This window comes from Myotis brandtii, unplaced genomic scaffold, assembly GCF_000412655.1.
Source record: "Myotis brandtii unplaced genomic scaffold, ASM41265v1 scaffold45, whole genome shotgun sequence".
NCBI classification, from domain to species: domain Eukaryota; kingdom Metazoa; phylum Chordata; class Mammalia; order Chiroptera; family Vespertilionidae; genus Myotis; species Myotis brandtii.
The window spans coordinates 1959608-1977029 of record NW_005367209.1 but is presented as its reverse complement, the minus strand read 5'-3'; the positions used below and the strand labels follow the sequence as shown (position 1 = coordinate 1977029).

At 41.9% G+C, this 17422-nt stretch overlaps 1 protein-coding gene across 1 annotated transcript in view; it reads left to right on the top strand.

Moving 5' to 3' along the window:
* The window catches only part of PLCB4 (phospholipase C, beta 4), a 290061-nt gene that overhangs the window by 192660 nt on the left and 79979 nt on the right, over window positions 1-17422 (top strand). The window contains 5 exon segments of the mRNA XM_014546473.1: window positions 7029-7108; window positions 7926-7979; window positions 13984-14065; window positions 15399-15499; window positions 16149-16206. Of these exon segments, the coding sequence (XP_014401959.1) occupies window positions 7029-7108; window positions 7926-7979; window positions 13984-14065; window positions 15399-15499; window positions 16149-16206 (375 nt within the window).

Below are 17422 nucleotides of genomic sequence, written 5' to 3'. Positions count from 1 at the left end.
TATATAAAAAGCCTAAATGCTAAGTGTCCAACCAATTGTTCAACCGTTTGACTAGTCACTATGATGCACACTGACCACCAGGGGTCAGACACTCCAACTGGTAGGTTAGCTTGCTGCTGGGGTTTGGCCAATCCGGACTGGGTGAGATGGGCCAGACATGCCCTGGATCCCTCCTGAGGGTCCCTCATCAGCCAGCCAGCCAACCTCCTGTGGTCCCGGCTGGCCGGCCCCATTTGGCCCCAATGGGGACTGGGCAAGACAGGCCAGACATGCCCTGGAGCCAACCTCCCGCAGTCCCTCCCTGACCTCTAAAATATTTCTTCTAATTAATTTCCTTTTAATGTACATGATTCGTGCATCGGGCCTCTAGTTTACTATAAAGATGTAGTTATTCCACTAAATATTATTCATCTGGAGATTTGTGAAATGTTGCAAATCTTGTCTTATTGCAGTGTTTAGACACTGGATATCTTACTTGAAAGTTTCATAGTTTGTCCCAAGTTCATGGAAATAGGTCTTATTTCCCTTCTTGAAGGCCTTCAGTCTTACCAGAACTCAGTTCAAATGGATCGAAGGCTATATTTCAAATTCTATAAATTCCTGGTTTATGCTGTTGGAGCAGATGAAAACTGTTTAATTGTTAGAGCAATTAGGCATCCTAAGCATAGCCAATTGAAATATGTCCTGACTTTTTCTTACCCACACTTACTTAAACAGAAACCAAATAATAATAATAATAACCTTGCAAGGATCAAGGTTTATGAGTTCTAGGTGCCAAAAAGTTCCTATGTTCTAAATATTGCAGATGGCGCCCTGACCAGTTTGGCTCAGTGGATAGAGCGTCGGCCTGCGGACTGAAAGGTCCCAGTTCGATTCCAGTTAAGGGCATGTACCTTGGTTGCGGGCACATCCCACTGGGGGGTGTGCAAGAGGCAGCTGATCTATGTTTCTCTCTCATCGATGTTTCTAGCTCTCTATCCCTCTCCCTTCCTCTCTGTAAAAAATCAATAAAATATATTTAAAAGAAATATTGCAGATGGCCCCATCCATTCATTATTTTTACATTCAAGCAGTTCAACTTCAGTCCCCTAAATGTGCAGGTCAGGCATTCCATTCTAGTGGACGCAGATTTGTTCAGCATAGGTGGGAGGGACATGACAAAATCGGAGAGCGAATCAGGAACTGTGGGTCCTTACTAGAATTGCATATTCCAACTGAAGGCACTGTAGGAAACCTTCACCTTCCTGAGAAACCAGACCTGGATCTTCCTACGTGGGCAATGAAAGGAGATGCTTCAAGTTGGAGGGACTCCACCTTCTAGACCTGGGCTCCTCAAATGGAGGGTGCACACGTATCGCCAGCGATCTTATTAAATGCACATTCTGATCCAGTGGGTCTGGGATGAGACCTGAGATTCTGCATTTCTAACCAGCTACTAGGTCATGTGGATGTTATTGGTCTAGGAGCCACCCCTTTGAGTGACGTGGATTTAGAACAGAGATTCTTTTTTAAAAAATTTATTATTGTTGAAAGTATTACATTTGTCTCCTTTTTCCCCCATTGACCTCTCCGTGGCCGCTCCCATCCCCCAGTACATGCCCTCACTACCCCCTACTGTCTGTGTCCATTGGTTATGCTTATATGCATGCATGCATACAAGTCCTTTGATTGATCTCTTCTCTCACCCCCCCGCCAGCCCCACCTTCCCTCTGAGGTTTGATGGTCTGTTTGATGCTTCTATGTCTCTGGATCTATTTTTGTTCATCAGTTTATGTTGTTCATTATATTCCACAAATGAATGAGATCATGTGATATTTATCTTTCTCCAACTGGCTTATTTCACTTAGCATAATGCTCTCCAGGTCCATCCATCCTGTTGCAAATGGTAAGAACGGAGCTTCTTTTAGCGAATTTGCAAACGAATCACTTGCAAAGCTCATTTAAACACAGATTTCTAAGACAGATTTAATAGGTGGAGCCTGATAATTTGGCATTTTAATAATTCCCAGGTGATTCTGATGCTGCATGTCCCCTAAGTAGCAAGTCTCTAGTTAACTTTTGAGCACTTAGTTAAGAGGCCGCCACTGAAAACAAAGGGCCAGACACTAAAAGGTTAGGGAGGGTGCTACTGAGTTTTTCCCTTTGGAGAAAATGACTTAGCAAACTTGGAGAGCGTCACGGGGTCTGTGTTATTTTTGCTTTGACAATATGCTTTTTTAACTAAAGACTAAAAAGAATGCTTCTGGAACAAAATCTAGAGATAAGATTGAGTTGAAGTGGTACTGACTTGTATAATAATGATAATAATAGTTATTTTAAAAGGACAAATCTCTGTGTGTAGAACAAGACTAGACAGACAAAATGTCAGTGGCTATCTCTTAATATCAGTACAGCAGGACCTTGAATAACAGGACATTTTGTTCAGTGTCCTCATGTTATAATGTTGATGAGATGCCGTAGGGACTTTAACTCTTATTTGTATCAATTAGCCTGTGGTAAAACTGGTTTTGTTAGGTGTCCTTTCACTTAAAGTCGTAGAACCTATCCACCAAGTTCAGTGAGGACTTGCTAATGGGATTTGGGGTAATGTTTACTTTTTGCTTTATGCTTTTTTTTTTGCTTTGCATTTTTCTGTAACGGGACATAGTATTGCTTTTATAACACTTTAAAAAAAACCTAATGTTTTTAAGAGGGAAAAAATTAAGATCTATACACTGTAAATTCTTATATTTTTCAGGTTAGCTTTTTTATCTCTCATTATATACATTTATTTTAATGGGAAGGGGATTCTTTTTGTCTATGACAGTCCTACTGTTCTGAGGGCAAAGGACATAGGTAAGTCTGCGGCCCAGCCATTTGCCTGGAAAATGATGAAAATAAGTTTAAGGAGTGCAAGGGGAGAGGTCAAAGGTTCTCAGGGGCAAATTTGAGACAGTTCCTGTTCCTCACTCTTTCACACCCAAGTGGCCCAGCACAAGTCCTCAGGAGTCCTTTGAAGGGCCTTTTCTCCTTCTCCTTAGAATGGCTGACATAGGCTTTAAGTTAATTTAAACAAAATTGGAAAATATTACAATGAGATAACAGTAACAATTACAAGTGCAGAAATTGCCGATGTGGGCACCGGAACTGAATGGTTCCGGTGGGCTGGGCCCCAGTATCCAGGCTGCCTGTGCCCACGCAGGATGGAGGACCAGGGAGAAGCCACCCAGTGTCATATGAATCATATTATGAGTGTGTCACCACGGAGCCAGTGCATCTAAGTCACTTTATTTTTTTTCTTCTCTTAATCTGGGAGCTTTCAAAGAAGTGGATATGCATCTAGTTTACTCCTGGCACAACTTTCCAACTAAACTCTCAGGCTCTACTGACACCTGCTGGCATTTCATCTGTTTTATGTTAAACACAAAACAAAGCAAAAAGTTAAATGCTTACCATATTTTCTATGGCCAGTTGGCCTTACTATGCTAAGTGTACTTTACCTGAAAGATAATAGAGAGAGAAAAAAAGGTCTGACAGGGAGAAAGATGTGAACAGACATTGAGTGAAAATATCCCCAGTGTGAAGGGCAGGCTACAGCATTCTTATTGCCTCTAGGCCCCGAGCTAGCAGCTCCATCACCTCGGGCCAGACCCTTAACCTCACTTTCATCATCATAAAGATAAAGAAGCAGCAACCATCTTCCCAGGGCACATTAGGACTTGTGAGGATTCCTGGCATTTCCTACTAACTGAAGCATGGGTGCTGTCACTGGAGATATGACCTCTAAAGGTCACTCTCAGGGACCTTTCTTCCACAATAAACAAGATTCTTGCCCAGCCAGTGTGGCTCAGGGGTTGAGCATCGACCTATGAACAAGGAGGTCACGGTTTGATTCAGAGTCAGGGCACATGCCCAGGTTGCAGGTTCGATCCCCAGCAGGGGGCGTGCACGAGGCAGCCAATCAATGATTCTTGCTCATCATTGATGTTTCTGTTCCACTCTTCTTCTCCCTTCCTCTCTGAAATCAATTATAAAAAAAAAAAAATTCTTCACCAGCATCGTATTTTCAGAAGATGGGTGGAAGTTGTTGAAGCCTCCTTAAAGCCTCGCATTTCTGCAATCTATTTCTAGATACAACTAAATTAGAACAATCAGGGAAAAAAAATAAAAAACAGTGAACAGTCTCAGAAACATTATCCACTTTTCTGTCCTAGGAAACCATGGACCTTGTTTTGTGTTTTGGAACACATACCAAGCCTTCAGGTTAAGAAAATGCTCCCCAGTTAATGCCAAACGAATTATTTGTGCTTTTTCTGTCTCCTCTTGGGAAACTCTGTATGAGCCTGTGGTCTGTTGGGCCAATAACAGGATATTTGATAGTCCCCGGGGAGTTGTAGTCACATATTTAGCCTGACAGAGGAAGGGAAGTCTGATGATGAAAATAATTGAGGCATTTCTTTAATGCCCCTATTTCATTTCTTCCTCCTGCCTCAGAATCCTGACTTCACTTACCATGCTTTCTGAGGCTTTCAGTGCTATTCACAGTCCTCAGAAAATGGCCCTTTCTACGTGTGAAAGGAAATTTACCTCTTATAGCTCTTAAGTCCTCCCTCAGCTAGTCGTTAGGTATGATTGGAGCACAAAGAGAAAAGCAAAAACTCAGATTCACATCCTTTGGAATAGCTACTCTTAAAAAAACAAAAACAGAACACAACTACAAATGTCAGTGGGGAGGTGGAGAAATTGAAACCTTTGTGCATTTGTGGTGGGGATTGTTAAATGGTACGGTTACCCTTGAAAATAGTATGGTGATCCCTCAAAAAATAAAAAATAGAATTTCCACATAACCCAGCAAGTCCATTTCTGACTATATATCCAAAAGAATTGAAAACAGGAACTTAAAGAGATATGTGTACACCTATGTTCACATTCACAGCAGCATTATTTGCAATGGCCAGCAGGTGGAAGCAACCCAAGTGCCCGAAAAATGAGGGAATAAACCAAATGTGGTATATACATACCATGGAATAATACTCAGCCTTTAAAAGGAAGGGTGCTTCATGGATGAACCTTGGGGACATTATGCTAAGTGACATAAGCCAATCACAAACAGACAGATACTATATGATTCCACCTATATGAGGTAAATCCATAGAGACAGAGTAGAATGGTGGTTACCTGGACTAGGGGCGGGGGGGGGGGGGGGGGGGGGGGGATGAAAATGTAGAGTTGTTGTTTAATGGCTGCAGAGGACAGAGTTTCAGATTTTCAAGATGAAAAGAGTTCTGGAGATAGAAGGTGGAGAGGGTTGCACCACAATGTATATCACAAATGCCACTGAATTATTCACTTAAAAATGGTCAAAATGACAACTTTTATGTATATTTTACCACAATTAAAATTAAAACCACACACACACACTTACAGAACTCAGTCATGGCCTCTGGCCCTCACAGTGACTAAATCATTTGACGTGTCAAAACGTGCAGTAGATCCTTCTGTGATGATCGGAATGTCCTGCATTTGCACTGTCCAATATGGTAGGCACTAGCCCAGTGTTGGCTTTTGAGCACTTGAAATGGGACAAGTGCAATGGAGGCCCGGAATTTTATTTTTATTCAGTTCGGATTTATACAGGCATGTGTGGCTAGTGGGTACCATACTGGAGGGAGCAGGAAGAATGTACATCCATAGTACTATCTATTCCAACCTATTCCCCTGCCCAGCACAAAGCTTCAGCAGTCAGACTATAAAGGTAAGCTACCGGCTTGTGTGGGAGCCCAGTTCTCTTTTCACCTCCAGTGCTGATTTGGTATGAAGCACTTTGCCAAGAGTGGGACTCTTGTTAGCATCTTGGTTTGGCATTCATTGGCACAGTTAATGGGCCCCAGGACAGAGTTGGCCTTAACCTACAGGCCAGCCTTTTCTATTAAAATGTCCTTTGAAGACCCACATTCCTTCACTGCCTGCCGTGCACAATCTTCCTTCATTTTCCCCTTTAGATCCGTGGGGTGATAGCTGTGAACTAAGGCTGAGGTCCAAGCCCTTAGACCGAAGTTATGTGAGCGCATCGCTGCCTCCTGTGGGTACCCAGGCACTTAGTACATAGTTTACTTTTTAAGGCTTTGCTAAAAAATACAGACAGTAAGATATGAAAAATATTTTAAAAGAAAATATTTTTATTGATTGCAGAGAGGAAGGGAGAGGGAGAGAGAGAGAGAAACATCAGTGATGAGAGAGAATCATTGATTGGCTGCCTCCTGCACACTTCCCACTGGGGATCTAGCCCGAAACCCGGGCAAGTGCTCTGACCAGGAATGGAACCGTGACCTCCTGGTTCATAGGTTGATGCTTAACCACTGAGCAACTCCGGCTGCACTGTAACAAACTCTTAGAATGAAATAGTACCACACAGTAGAGTTGATGAACCCCTGAAGCATTCTTTGTCTAGGATGGGAATAGATAAAGATTGTCATCTTGTATTGTGCAATGTTGCTTAGAAATTGTTATGCCTGCCAGTGATTGAAAAGGGGCTTATATTTAAGCAGACTGCAAATAGAAGGCTTGACAAGTCAATCAGAGAGCAGCATACCTCCTGACAACCCGGTGCTTAATGACACTGTGGATGCCACATTTATCTTTTCGGAAAGAGTGAAAGCTGTTTATTAAAGAATAAAAAATGAGCAGGCCCTGGCCAGGTAGCTCAGTTTCTTAGAACGTTGTCCCAATATGCCAATGTTGCGGGTTCGCTCCCCCATCAGGACACATACAAGGATTAACCATTGAGTACATAAAAAAATAAGTGAAACAACAAATAGATGGTTCTCTCTCTCTTTATCTCTCCCTCCCTCCCTCTCTCTCTAAAAATTAATACATTAATTTAAAAAATGAACAAAAAATGAGCATGCAAAATGAAGATGGCTGTGTGGCAGGAAGGGGATAAAAGAAGAGTGTATGTTATTATTGCACAAAGTGGATACAGGCTATCTAATCAAAACCATGCTTAGCTCAGCAGATTTATTCACCAAGAACACTTCCTTTTCTTTCAGCAATGGGTAGACGGCCTGAGATCCATCATACACAACTTCAGGGCCAACAACGTCAGTCCGATGACCTGCCTCAAGAAACAGTGAGTTTCATTTGCTTCCCTCTTTGTTCTTGGCTGCTATCAAGCAAAGGGTCAGAGTAGAAAATGAGGCTTCGTATGTGGCCAGGCAATGTCTTACTAGCCTTCCCACACACACACACACACCATGCTCCTGACCTTGGAGAGGAAGTTGATCAATACACACCTATACTCATCATGCCACCTGGCAGGGCGTTCATGATAAACCCACAGCCCCAGAACTATGAACGGAATGGTTGATGCCCCGAGTGTCCTCTGGGCTGTGGGCACTGGCTTCTGTGTCCCCAGACTGAGTGTGCTGATACATAGCTCCCCGTGCCCGGGGCCATAGTCGGGCGCTGCTGGGGCCTGAGCCTCTGTTTCATGAGACGGAGAAATGGGGAGCATGGCCAAGAGAAGCACTTGCAAGAGCACCTCTGAGTCCATGGGCTGTTTAGCACACAATCAGGGATCCAGAGGTATCTTTGAAATTCAGAAAACAGGCCTTAGCCCAACTCACTGTATCCAAATCCCAGAGGGATACCAAGTGGTAGATTTTAACAAATAAATTTTTAAGTTTAAGTATGTCCCATGCACATTTGGTCAATACTTAATAGTGAGGAACCATTTGTTGTTTGTCTGAAATTCAAATTTAACTCCAAGTCCCCTGTTTTTATTTGCTAAATCAGACAACCCTAAATTCATGTCGCAGTGCATGATTGTCTCTGGTTTTCAAACTAAATGTTCTGTTTGAATGAGCGGTCTTGTAAAGTGCTTTTATCCTGACTGAAGCTGTTCCTCCTAAGAAACGTTAAGACAGCGCTGTCCTGTTGTTTTCCAGCTGGATGAAATTGGCATTTATGACCAACACAAATGGCAAAATTCCAGTGAGGAGGTAAGTCTCTCCTTTCTTCATGTTCTTCCATATCTTGTGTCCACCCTTATCATACCAGAGCGAAGAGAGAGCCCTCCAAGCACTTGTTCACTGCTTTCACTCAAAAACATTCTGGAGGCTGAGCTTGAATCACTTCAGCAAACGCCAGGTTCAGTTTATAAAAATCATTTTTATGAACAAAAAGTTGCATTTTTTCTCCAACCAGATGGCAACATCTACTGCACTTTGATAAGTCCAAGAGCATCTGAAACATAGCATTAATTTTTAAAATCTTCAAATAGGTGGGTTTTTAAGATTTAAATGCATTTTACCTGTGTGCCCTCAGGTAAGTTTTAGCAACAATAGGCTAAAATTAAAGAAGTGTTTATTGTGCACCTGCAGTGGCAGAGTATGGACTTTGTCTCAGGAAAGGGAGCCTCTGGATAGCGCCTCTCATTCTAGGCTTTGCAGGTCCTCCGGTGCCCAGGGCAGGGGGCGCCTCTGTCTTCTTGCCACCGTGAGTGCAGTTGGAAGCTCTTATGATGGTAGGGGTGGAAATTCTCTACTAAACTCTCTGGTGTCATTTTGGCTGGTGTTTTGGTAAGCACCTCATGGGAATTCCAGAAGTTGGGCTGGCCCCAGAGCCTCTGCTGTGCACATGAGGCCAGGAGTATATTTGGACGCATCAATCTAAGACCCCAACCTTCAACCAAAACAGGCTCCCCAGATACCAACCTGCTCTTCTAGGAATCTCCAGACTCAGGTTCACTTGTATTTCTTTTCTGGACACCATGTTATCAAAGAAACCAATCAACCAACAACAACAAATAAAACCCAGAATTACAGGGGAGTCACCACCGGCACAGCATTTCAGTTAGACATATTCCCCAGTGGCCCCATGTTATCAAAGAAACCAATCAACCAACAACAACAATAAAACCCAGAATTACAGGGGAGTCACCACTGGCACAGCATTTCAGTTAGACATATTCCCCAGTGGCATGATGATCACACTTGGCCATTTCTGACTCCTCTAGGCCTTCCTCTGCCCAGACACTTCATTCTGCTGGGAAGCTTCAGTTCTGCATCACTATGAGAGTGCTAGTATCTTCATACTCTCTCAACATATTCTTTTCAGATTAAACAGAATTGTCCTAGAGGTCATCATTTTTCTTAATTACATGTATTATAACAGTCATGAACTAAAGTATCCATGTGACACAACTGAAATATCAATGAGAAAATGAAAAGCATACAAATCATCAGAGAGACCATAGACACGGCCCTTGCTGGTGTTGCTAAGTGGTTAGAGCATTGGTTGGCCTGAACACAAAAGTGTCACGGGTTCGATTCCCAGTCAAGGGCATGTACCTGGGTTATAGGCTCCAGCCCCAGCCCCAGTCCTGCTCATGCAGAGGCAACCAATGAATGTGTTTTCCCTCTCTCTCTCTCTCTCTCTCTCTCTCTCTCTCTCTCTTCCCCATCTCTATCTCCCTTGAACTCTCTCTTAAAAAAAAGAAAAAGACCATGGACAGTGTTCCTTTTACTTAACCTTTTATTGAGGGTTTACAGTGTTATATGCCTCAAGCATTGGTTGTAGGCTTTACACAGCTACATGTAGGATTCCCTGATTTTTATTTAATAGTTTACTAGCAAGTCAATGTGATGCCTCCTATACAGTTTATAAAAAGTCCTGTGAGCATCCTTGACTGATGGTTATTGGCAAAGACACTTTACACTGACCCTTATTTTATTTACAACTCCTTCTTCTGTTGAGCGATAGCAGGACAATTATTTTAATGTATCTCAGCATTGTCCAGCTACTTGCAAATATATAGTGACTTTTTATTTAAAATTAGTGTGGAAGTAGTAAGTCCCAACTCAGAGAACATAGATAGCAGTGTCAAGCAAAGATGTGTAAGTTGGATCGGTTTTTACATATCTTACTCTCCTGCATTTTCTTCCCAGATAAGGTTCAGGAAATGGACAAAGTATGAAACACATAAATTGTGATCAGAGCCCTTGTAACCAGCAGTTCTGGTTTCATTTGCATGCATCCTACTAATCACATTGCTGTTATACTCTTGGAAGCTTTTTCTGATTCCAAAGATCTTTATCTAGCCTGTTCACATAGGAAATTACCTTTTTTGTAGAAATAGCCGAGATGTTTTGTCATCTTCTGTAGCTCTCTTGGACATGAGCTCTTTGGTGCCTGCCAGTATTAACAGGTGTTTGACAGTGGACATCTGTGATTCGGGGGCAGTTGGTTGGAGTTGATGGAGAGTTGATACCACGCCAGAAAAAAGCGGATAAATCTCCTGGTGGATGAGCCGCCAAGGGCTAAGGGAAATTGTTCTGAATGTTTTAATGGCTATGAAGAGTAAACACTTTTAAAAAGTTGTTTCATCACTATCATTCTGGCGTTTTTAAAATGGAAAGTATTAGTATATTAGTATGTGTGCACAATGTTACCGGGGACCTGACTTCATACTTAGTACACAGCTTGGGAATGGCGCTGCACTTTAGCATTAATCAACATATAATAGCCAGGAAGTTTCAGGGATGATGAATGAAGAAAGAGAGAAACACTTTATCTCTCTCTTCTCTTTTCTTTCTGTGTATAATATCTCATGCAGTCTGCTTTTCTCTCAAGCTTACAAACTCACACTCAGCTTGTTTTCCCACTCTGACCAAAGCTTTGGAGGGGGCACTGTTTTCTTTTGCCATCTCCTATTCTCTGTCACCTGGAGTTGGAAGCAGTGGCTGGAGAGTTGGGAAAGGGTAGCCAGCCAGTAGTGTGGGCTCTCCTGGAGGGAGTCGGGAAGGGGACAGCTGTGTTAAAGAAGGCCGAGACCCTCAGGTGTGGTCATGGCAGCCCATCTTCGACATAATCCACCCATGTCCCCACAGCCCAGCCTGCCCTCTGAGAGGGTCCGGTTCTGCTAGGGCTTCATTTCAGGAGTCCTCCCTGAAGATGGTGTTAAACTGTTGGATAGATTGTGGACCCTTTGAGGGCAAGCAAAGAGTGAGACTCCCTTCGTTTCTAGGAACGTTGGTGTCTTAGTCACCTGTAAGATCCCTGGGAATGTAACCAGGATTCTAATAGGACTGGGCACCACTTAAGGGTATTTGCTTTTATGGCATTTCCTTTGGGGAAGTGATTTATTTTGATTCAATAAAATCTCATTGAGGACCTGTTTGTTATGAAGCACTAAGCTGTACTCTGTAGACATGAGGCTGTCTGTCAAAGCTGACTCAATCATAGTCCTTTATATTCATGTTTCCATGGAATGCCTAGTTTGATGTCTAAAATGGTCCAGCCTGTGATAAGTGTGTTTCTCTCAGGACCCTGGGTAAATGGCCTTGTGCTGGGCCTCTGAGGCAACTGGAAGCTCAAAGAATTCACCTTCACTCCACAACCCCCTTTACCCCTAGCGAGTCCATTTAAGGCCTAGGATGATTCGGAAAGCTGCCTGAAGCAAAGGGAATAAAGGCACTGCCCCAGGGAATGGTCTGTTCACTTGCTTTCTCCCACTTTCCACCCTGGGTTTGCTCTCTTTTATGGAATGAAGTGAGCAAATCTGTGATGAGGTTGGCCAGCCCAAGGCCCCTCATGGAAAGGTGGCCTGAGAATGAGACCCTCTGTCCATATGCCACTTCTTGCCTTTATTATCTCCAGCGCAGTCATGTTACTGGGCACGACTTGGCCCTCGCTAATATATTCCTGTGTTTATTTCCCTCTGTCCTGGCACTAGACACCCTACTTTCTCTCTCAAGTTTTCTATCTCCCACAAATTCTTGGACCTTCCTAATCCCATGAGATGTTCTTTTTCTACTTCCTTTTTTAAAAAAGAAGTATTTTTATTGATTTTTGAGAGAAAGAGAGAGAGAGAGAGAGAGAGAGAGAGAGAGAGAGAAAGAACTTCATCGATTACCTCCTGTTTGCACCCTAATGCAGGATCGAACCCACAATCTAGGTACATACCCCGACTGGGAATCAATCGAACCTGCCTGCCACCTTTTGGTGCATGGGATGACACTCAACCAACTGAGCCACACCAGCTGGGCATCTACTTTTCATTTCTTGGTACTTCACCAAGTCCTAACCAAAAAATGCTGTTTCTATACACTCTTTCCTTCCTCCTTGCGTGAGCCCTTACCTAACATCCAGGTTTTGTTTTATCAGAAAGGCTCAGCCCTGTCCCTGCTACATTCATGACCATGTCAATCAGTTTTCATCTCCTTTGCCAGGCCTATCCAGACCTAACAGAAGCTCAAGTTAGCTGAGATACCCTGAGATTGCTATGCAAAGAGTTTCCTCCTCATTACAGGTGCCAGACATGGCAAATCCTGCCGAGGGCCTGTAGCTCTCCCATTAACACATTCTTTTAAAAAAAATACACAGGGAAGAGCTACTTTACACCTTTATGATAAAGGTCAGATAAATTGCTTCTCAGCCCAAGTTAAAGTATATAAATTCCATGAACTCTAGAGAAGTGGGAGAATGTGGAAATAGCGCCCTCTACAGTAGAAATCCTCTTACTTGATGTAAACACTTAAGCGCTTCCATGTCGGTAGATTTGTTAAAGGGAATTTATAGGCCTCCCTACATTTGAATACAGTTGTCTCAAGCACTCCTAAAAATATACCTCTTGAAGTATTCTTGGACCAAGTGTGAAACAATAAAGCTCTGAATGAACACATAACAATTCATTTACTTAAAGTCAGGTCTTCCCATTCTATTTTGGGAAGAAGTACTCTACGGTTAAAGTGGTGCTGTCTCCCACTCATCAGGATTAACTGGTGGCGCTGTTTACATTTGGAGTTGGCCTTCCACTTAATGTGAATGGTGGAGTACAGGGCAAGGTTGGGACTAGGGAGGCACTGCTACAAACTCTCTTGTGCTCACAGACAAGGCGTTCTAAAGATAAGCTTCTCAGATGAAAGCACGCTCTATCTTAAGTGGAGGCTGGACTTCTGATTTACAGTTAAAATTATTATGGTGACAATTAGCAAGCAGGGAGTGAATGGAGGCTCCTTGGGTAGCTAAGGCATGGCTCAGAGCCAGTGTGGATTCCAGGGCACCAAGTCATCTCCTCAGTAGTGTTCATTCCGAGGGTCACCAATGTATTAATCCTAGGGAGTCTCTTTTTTTCTATCTTTATTATCATTAGAAAATGTGCTCATTGAGGTGGCATCCATTGTACTAGTCTTAGTGCACACCCTACTAGTTCAAAGGCTGGGCACACAGTGCAATATACAGCTCTTGGAACACAGAAACGCACACCTGAAACCTATATGAACATATTATCCAATGTCACCCCAATAAATTTAATTTAAAAAAGGCTGCACCATTATTCAAAAATAACATGTCTAGAGGTAGTGCCAAGATTCTGTTGAAACATGGAATAATTGTTCCCCTGCCTCTCCTCTCCCCCACACCTATCACTTACATAACAAACTGCAATCCTTGAGGCAGCTTACGTTTCAGAGTAGCTCAAGGATGCTTAGCTCAGAAAACAAACATATGAAAAAATACGGCTGAGAGAGCATGTCGGCTGTAGTCAGTGTGACACCAGGGCCAGGGCATTCACAGGCATGGGCTGAGTTCTGAGGGGCCCACTTCTTTTCCCCAAGCCCAGATGTGGTCAACACACGGTGTTTTTCTACAGCTATCGTCCATCTGCCACATGCCCTCTTCCTTCCTAAGAAAGTAATTTGGCAGTGTCAACATGTGTCATTATTTTTGTCCAAAGGTATGTATCCCCCAGAGCCTGTGGTATTCACAGGCACGCAGAGGTGTCAGCCTGTCCTAGAATCCAGTTGCCTCACCAGCACAATCAGCTGGTCACCACAGGGCACTGCAGGAGCTGGTGTGGAAAGCAAACCACACCTAGAAATGGGAAGTAATTTTATTCTCCTGTCCTTCTCCCTCCATCCCACCATCCCTGGTGTTACTTGGAGCTTTGCATCAGAGAAAACAGAATGAACAATGCCTTGATTTTTCTTTTCTTTTCTGCTCTAGTATTACTAGAACCTTTGCATCGGGGAAGACAGAAAAGGTGATCTTTCAAGCACTCAAGGAGTTAGGTCTTCCCAGCGGAAAGGTATGAATTAATTTATTTTATTTTTCACTTAACACTTGACATTCAGTATTATATTTTGGGTGTACAGCATAGTGGCTAGACATTTATATAACTTATGAGGTGATTCCCCCAATAAGTCCAGTACCCACATGGCACCAGACACACTTATTACAATATTATTGACTCTATTCCCAACGCTGTACTTTATATTTCGTTGCTGTTTTGTAACTACCTGTTTTTACTTCTGAAACTCTCCCTTTTCTGTCCAACTCTCCCATCTGGCAAACCATCAGTTTATTCTCTGTATCTACGAGTTTGTTTCTGTTTTGTTTGTTTATTTTGTTTGCTAGTGAAATAATATAGTAGTCACCTTTTTCTGACTTATTTCACTTAACATAAGGTATTCATTTATTTAATAATGTGTTCCTAAAACCATTTTCCTTATGTATGTTCTCATATGTAATAAGCCAGATTATATATATTAAACCAATCTCCATTAGATTGAGAATTAGATGCAGTCCCATAGACTCCTTTTCCTTTTCTCTTCACTTTCCTTCCTTGCTTTTGTTTTCTGCTCATTTTAACCTCAGTGCTTTCAAATTCAGAGAGTGTACTTCAAAGTGTTGTTGTCCACTTTATTAAGGAGGGGAAATGGCTCTTGCACAGTCTGTGGAAAGTTTATTTTAGAGAACGCCATCAGCATTGCCTCGATCAAGCGCAGTGTCGGCATGAGTAATTGACTAATAAATTCAGTTCTTCTAGACGGCTGGCCGGTGTTTTATGAAGCACCTCTTCCCCCGCAAACCATTTGTGTTCATGGCCCTTCAGATTTAAAAGAACTGCAATTAATTTATCGACTGCAAGAAAGATTTAAGCCTGTTGCTGCTTTTAAAAATTCCTATTTGAACTATAAATTTTGGTATGAAAGGCAAAATCTTATAGGGTTGTCCTGAGCCCCTTCCTGCGGTCTTAGGGAAATTCACAACATACGCAGAAGTAAACTCCAGGCTTGATTTATTCAGTAACCTTTAGGCAGGCTCTTGTGTTTCTCCCTCAAGCAGAGAAGAAGGAAATGTTTCTTGATATTTGTTCTCTGGGGTGTTTCCTAGAGTAGGCCCAGCTGTGGCCGAGGTCTGCCACACAAGCCATGGCTGGCCCCCTGGTAACTAGAACTGCTCATTTCCACGGGCCCTTTCTGCGATGGCCTGATGGCTGCTGGAGGTTGGCCTCTGGCTTCTGTCAGCAACAATCAGAGATGGAGGCCCAGGGATCCTAAGTGGTCAATCCTGTAGACTCTTCCCCTCTGAGGAGAAAATATATCCCATGATTTATGACATACTTTTCTTCTTTACAGAATGATGAAATCGAGCCTGCAGCATTTACTTACGAAAAGTTCTATGAACTGACACAAAAGATTTGTCCTCGGACAGATATAGAGGATCTTTTTAAAAAAATGTAAGTTCCATTTATGAGAAAGTGTCCCATCAGGATTATCCTTGTCCTTTCAGATTTTTTAAAGTTTTATTGTCATCCTATTTTATGATAGTGTGTTGATAGTATCTAGGGATATCTAGTGAGAATTCTGTTTTCACCCCCAAGTTTATCTGTGTAAAAAGTTTACTGATTTTTTTTTTAAGATTTTACATAAATTAGTGGCAGCACCTGGAACTTTTTTTTCCCTTTGCATTGGCTTTACTAACTACCTACAATTTTAACCTGCTCCTTTAGGTATTAACCCGTTATGTGAACTAACTAGATTCGATTTGGAATGTTATTATGTTGTTGAAAAGTTCATTCATTCCAGTTATCTCAAATGGATGACTTACATGTTGTTGCTTTTTTTAAATAATGTCTTTTGATAATGCTAGAGAAGAATTGCAGAATTTTCTGTGAGCTAGTGGGAGTGTTTCTTTTCCTTTGTTGTGGGGTTTTTTGTTGTTGTTTTGGGTTTTTTTTTATTGTCTCTGGCCATTTTAAGAATGCACCACTACTTCAGGGTTAGAAAATAAGTTTAGAATTATCATCAATAATTGTCAACATGTAAATCGTACATACTGTAGCATCAAATACAAAAACTTACTTTTTCTAATACATTTCTTTTCAGCAATGGAGACAAAACTGATTATTTAACGGTAGACCAATTAGTGAGCTTTCTAAATGAAGTAAGCTTTTTCATACATTAACTCCATATAGTCTGTGTGCAGTGGCTTGCCTCCTCCAGCGTCCTCATTGCATGCCCGCATCATTCGCCCTCATTCGCTTTGCTTTTGACCTGCTGATCTTTTCATTATGGCTTTACCAGGTGCAAAAATCAGCCGCTGCCCTTGTGTGTCCATGCACTTCCCACACGTTGGCTTTGCACACTGCTTTTTTGTTGGTTTCTTGCTGTGATGTATTGCTCTGTGTGTGCGTGTAACTTTTTTATGATATATTGATTTAATTAAGTGTGCCTATGTTTTTTTGCAAGTCGATATTGAAGGTACTTATGTTTTTTTGTTTTTTCTGTTGATTTTATTAAATAGAAAGAGAATGGATTTACTTTGCCACACTATATAGTTGGATTCTCCATTGCTAACTTTTTCTTATATCTTTGCATGGAACTGGGAAGCTTGATTTTTGTCTTTTAATGGATTGCATGTAAGAAAAGTTTGTAGATTCAAAATAGAATATTTTGACAAGCACAATTATATTTCCTGGGTGAAAATATAGTACATATTAGGTCAACTGGATTGCAGGTTAAATTTTTACTTTTTATTTTTATAACATTCTCAGGGCTAATTTTAGAACATGATTCACTTAACCACCAACACTGGTGGACAGAATTTGCTTAAGCAGAATAAAAATAATATGGTAGGACAAGTAAAGGTTGCAACTTTTATTCCAACTCAAATTAACTTCTTTTTTTTCCCCCCATGGACAAATAAAAGTGTTTCCTCTTCAGTGAAACCCACAGAAGCTCTTGCAAAATACAAAAAGGAAAATTCACTTTCCCCCCAACACTTGAATAATAGGAGTTTAAGTGAGAAATGGACAATATATTTTCATTTCCAAACAATTTATGTTAACCATTGTACCATATAAAAGGGAAAATGTTAGAAAAGTCAGTATCATGCCAGACATGAGGTATTGCCTCAAAAAAGACAACAGGCAGGCTGTGACTTGCCAATTTACGGAGAGAAATCACATCTTTGCAGAAGGGCTTCCTTCTTCTTTCCCTGTCAGGGCTCAGTGACTTCCAATATGCGGGGTTGCACGTTAGAAGAAACGGTTACCAGAGCCTAACAGCACTGATGCAGAAAAGAGAAGGTACCCCATAGATGAGCATAGAGGCCCACGTTCACATAAGCCTTTCAGAATAATATGATATTCATTTTGCTT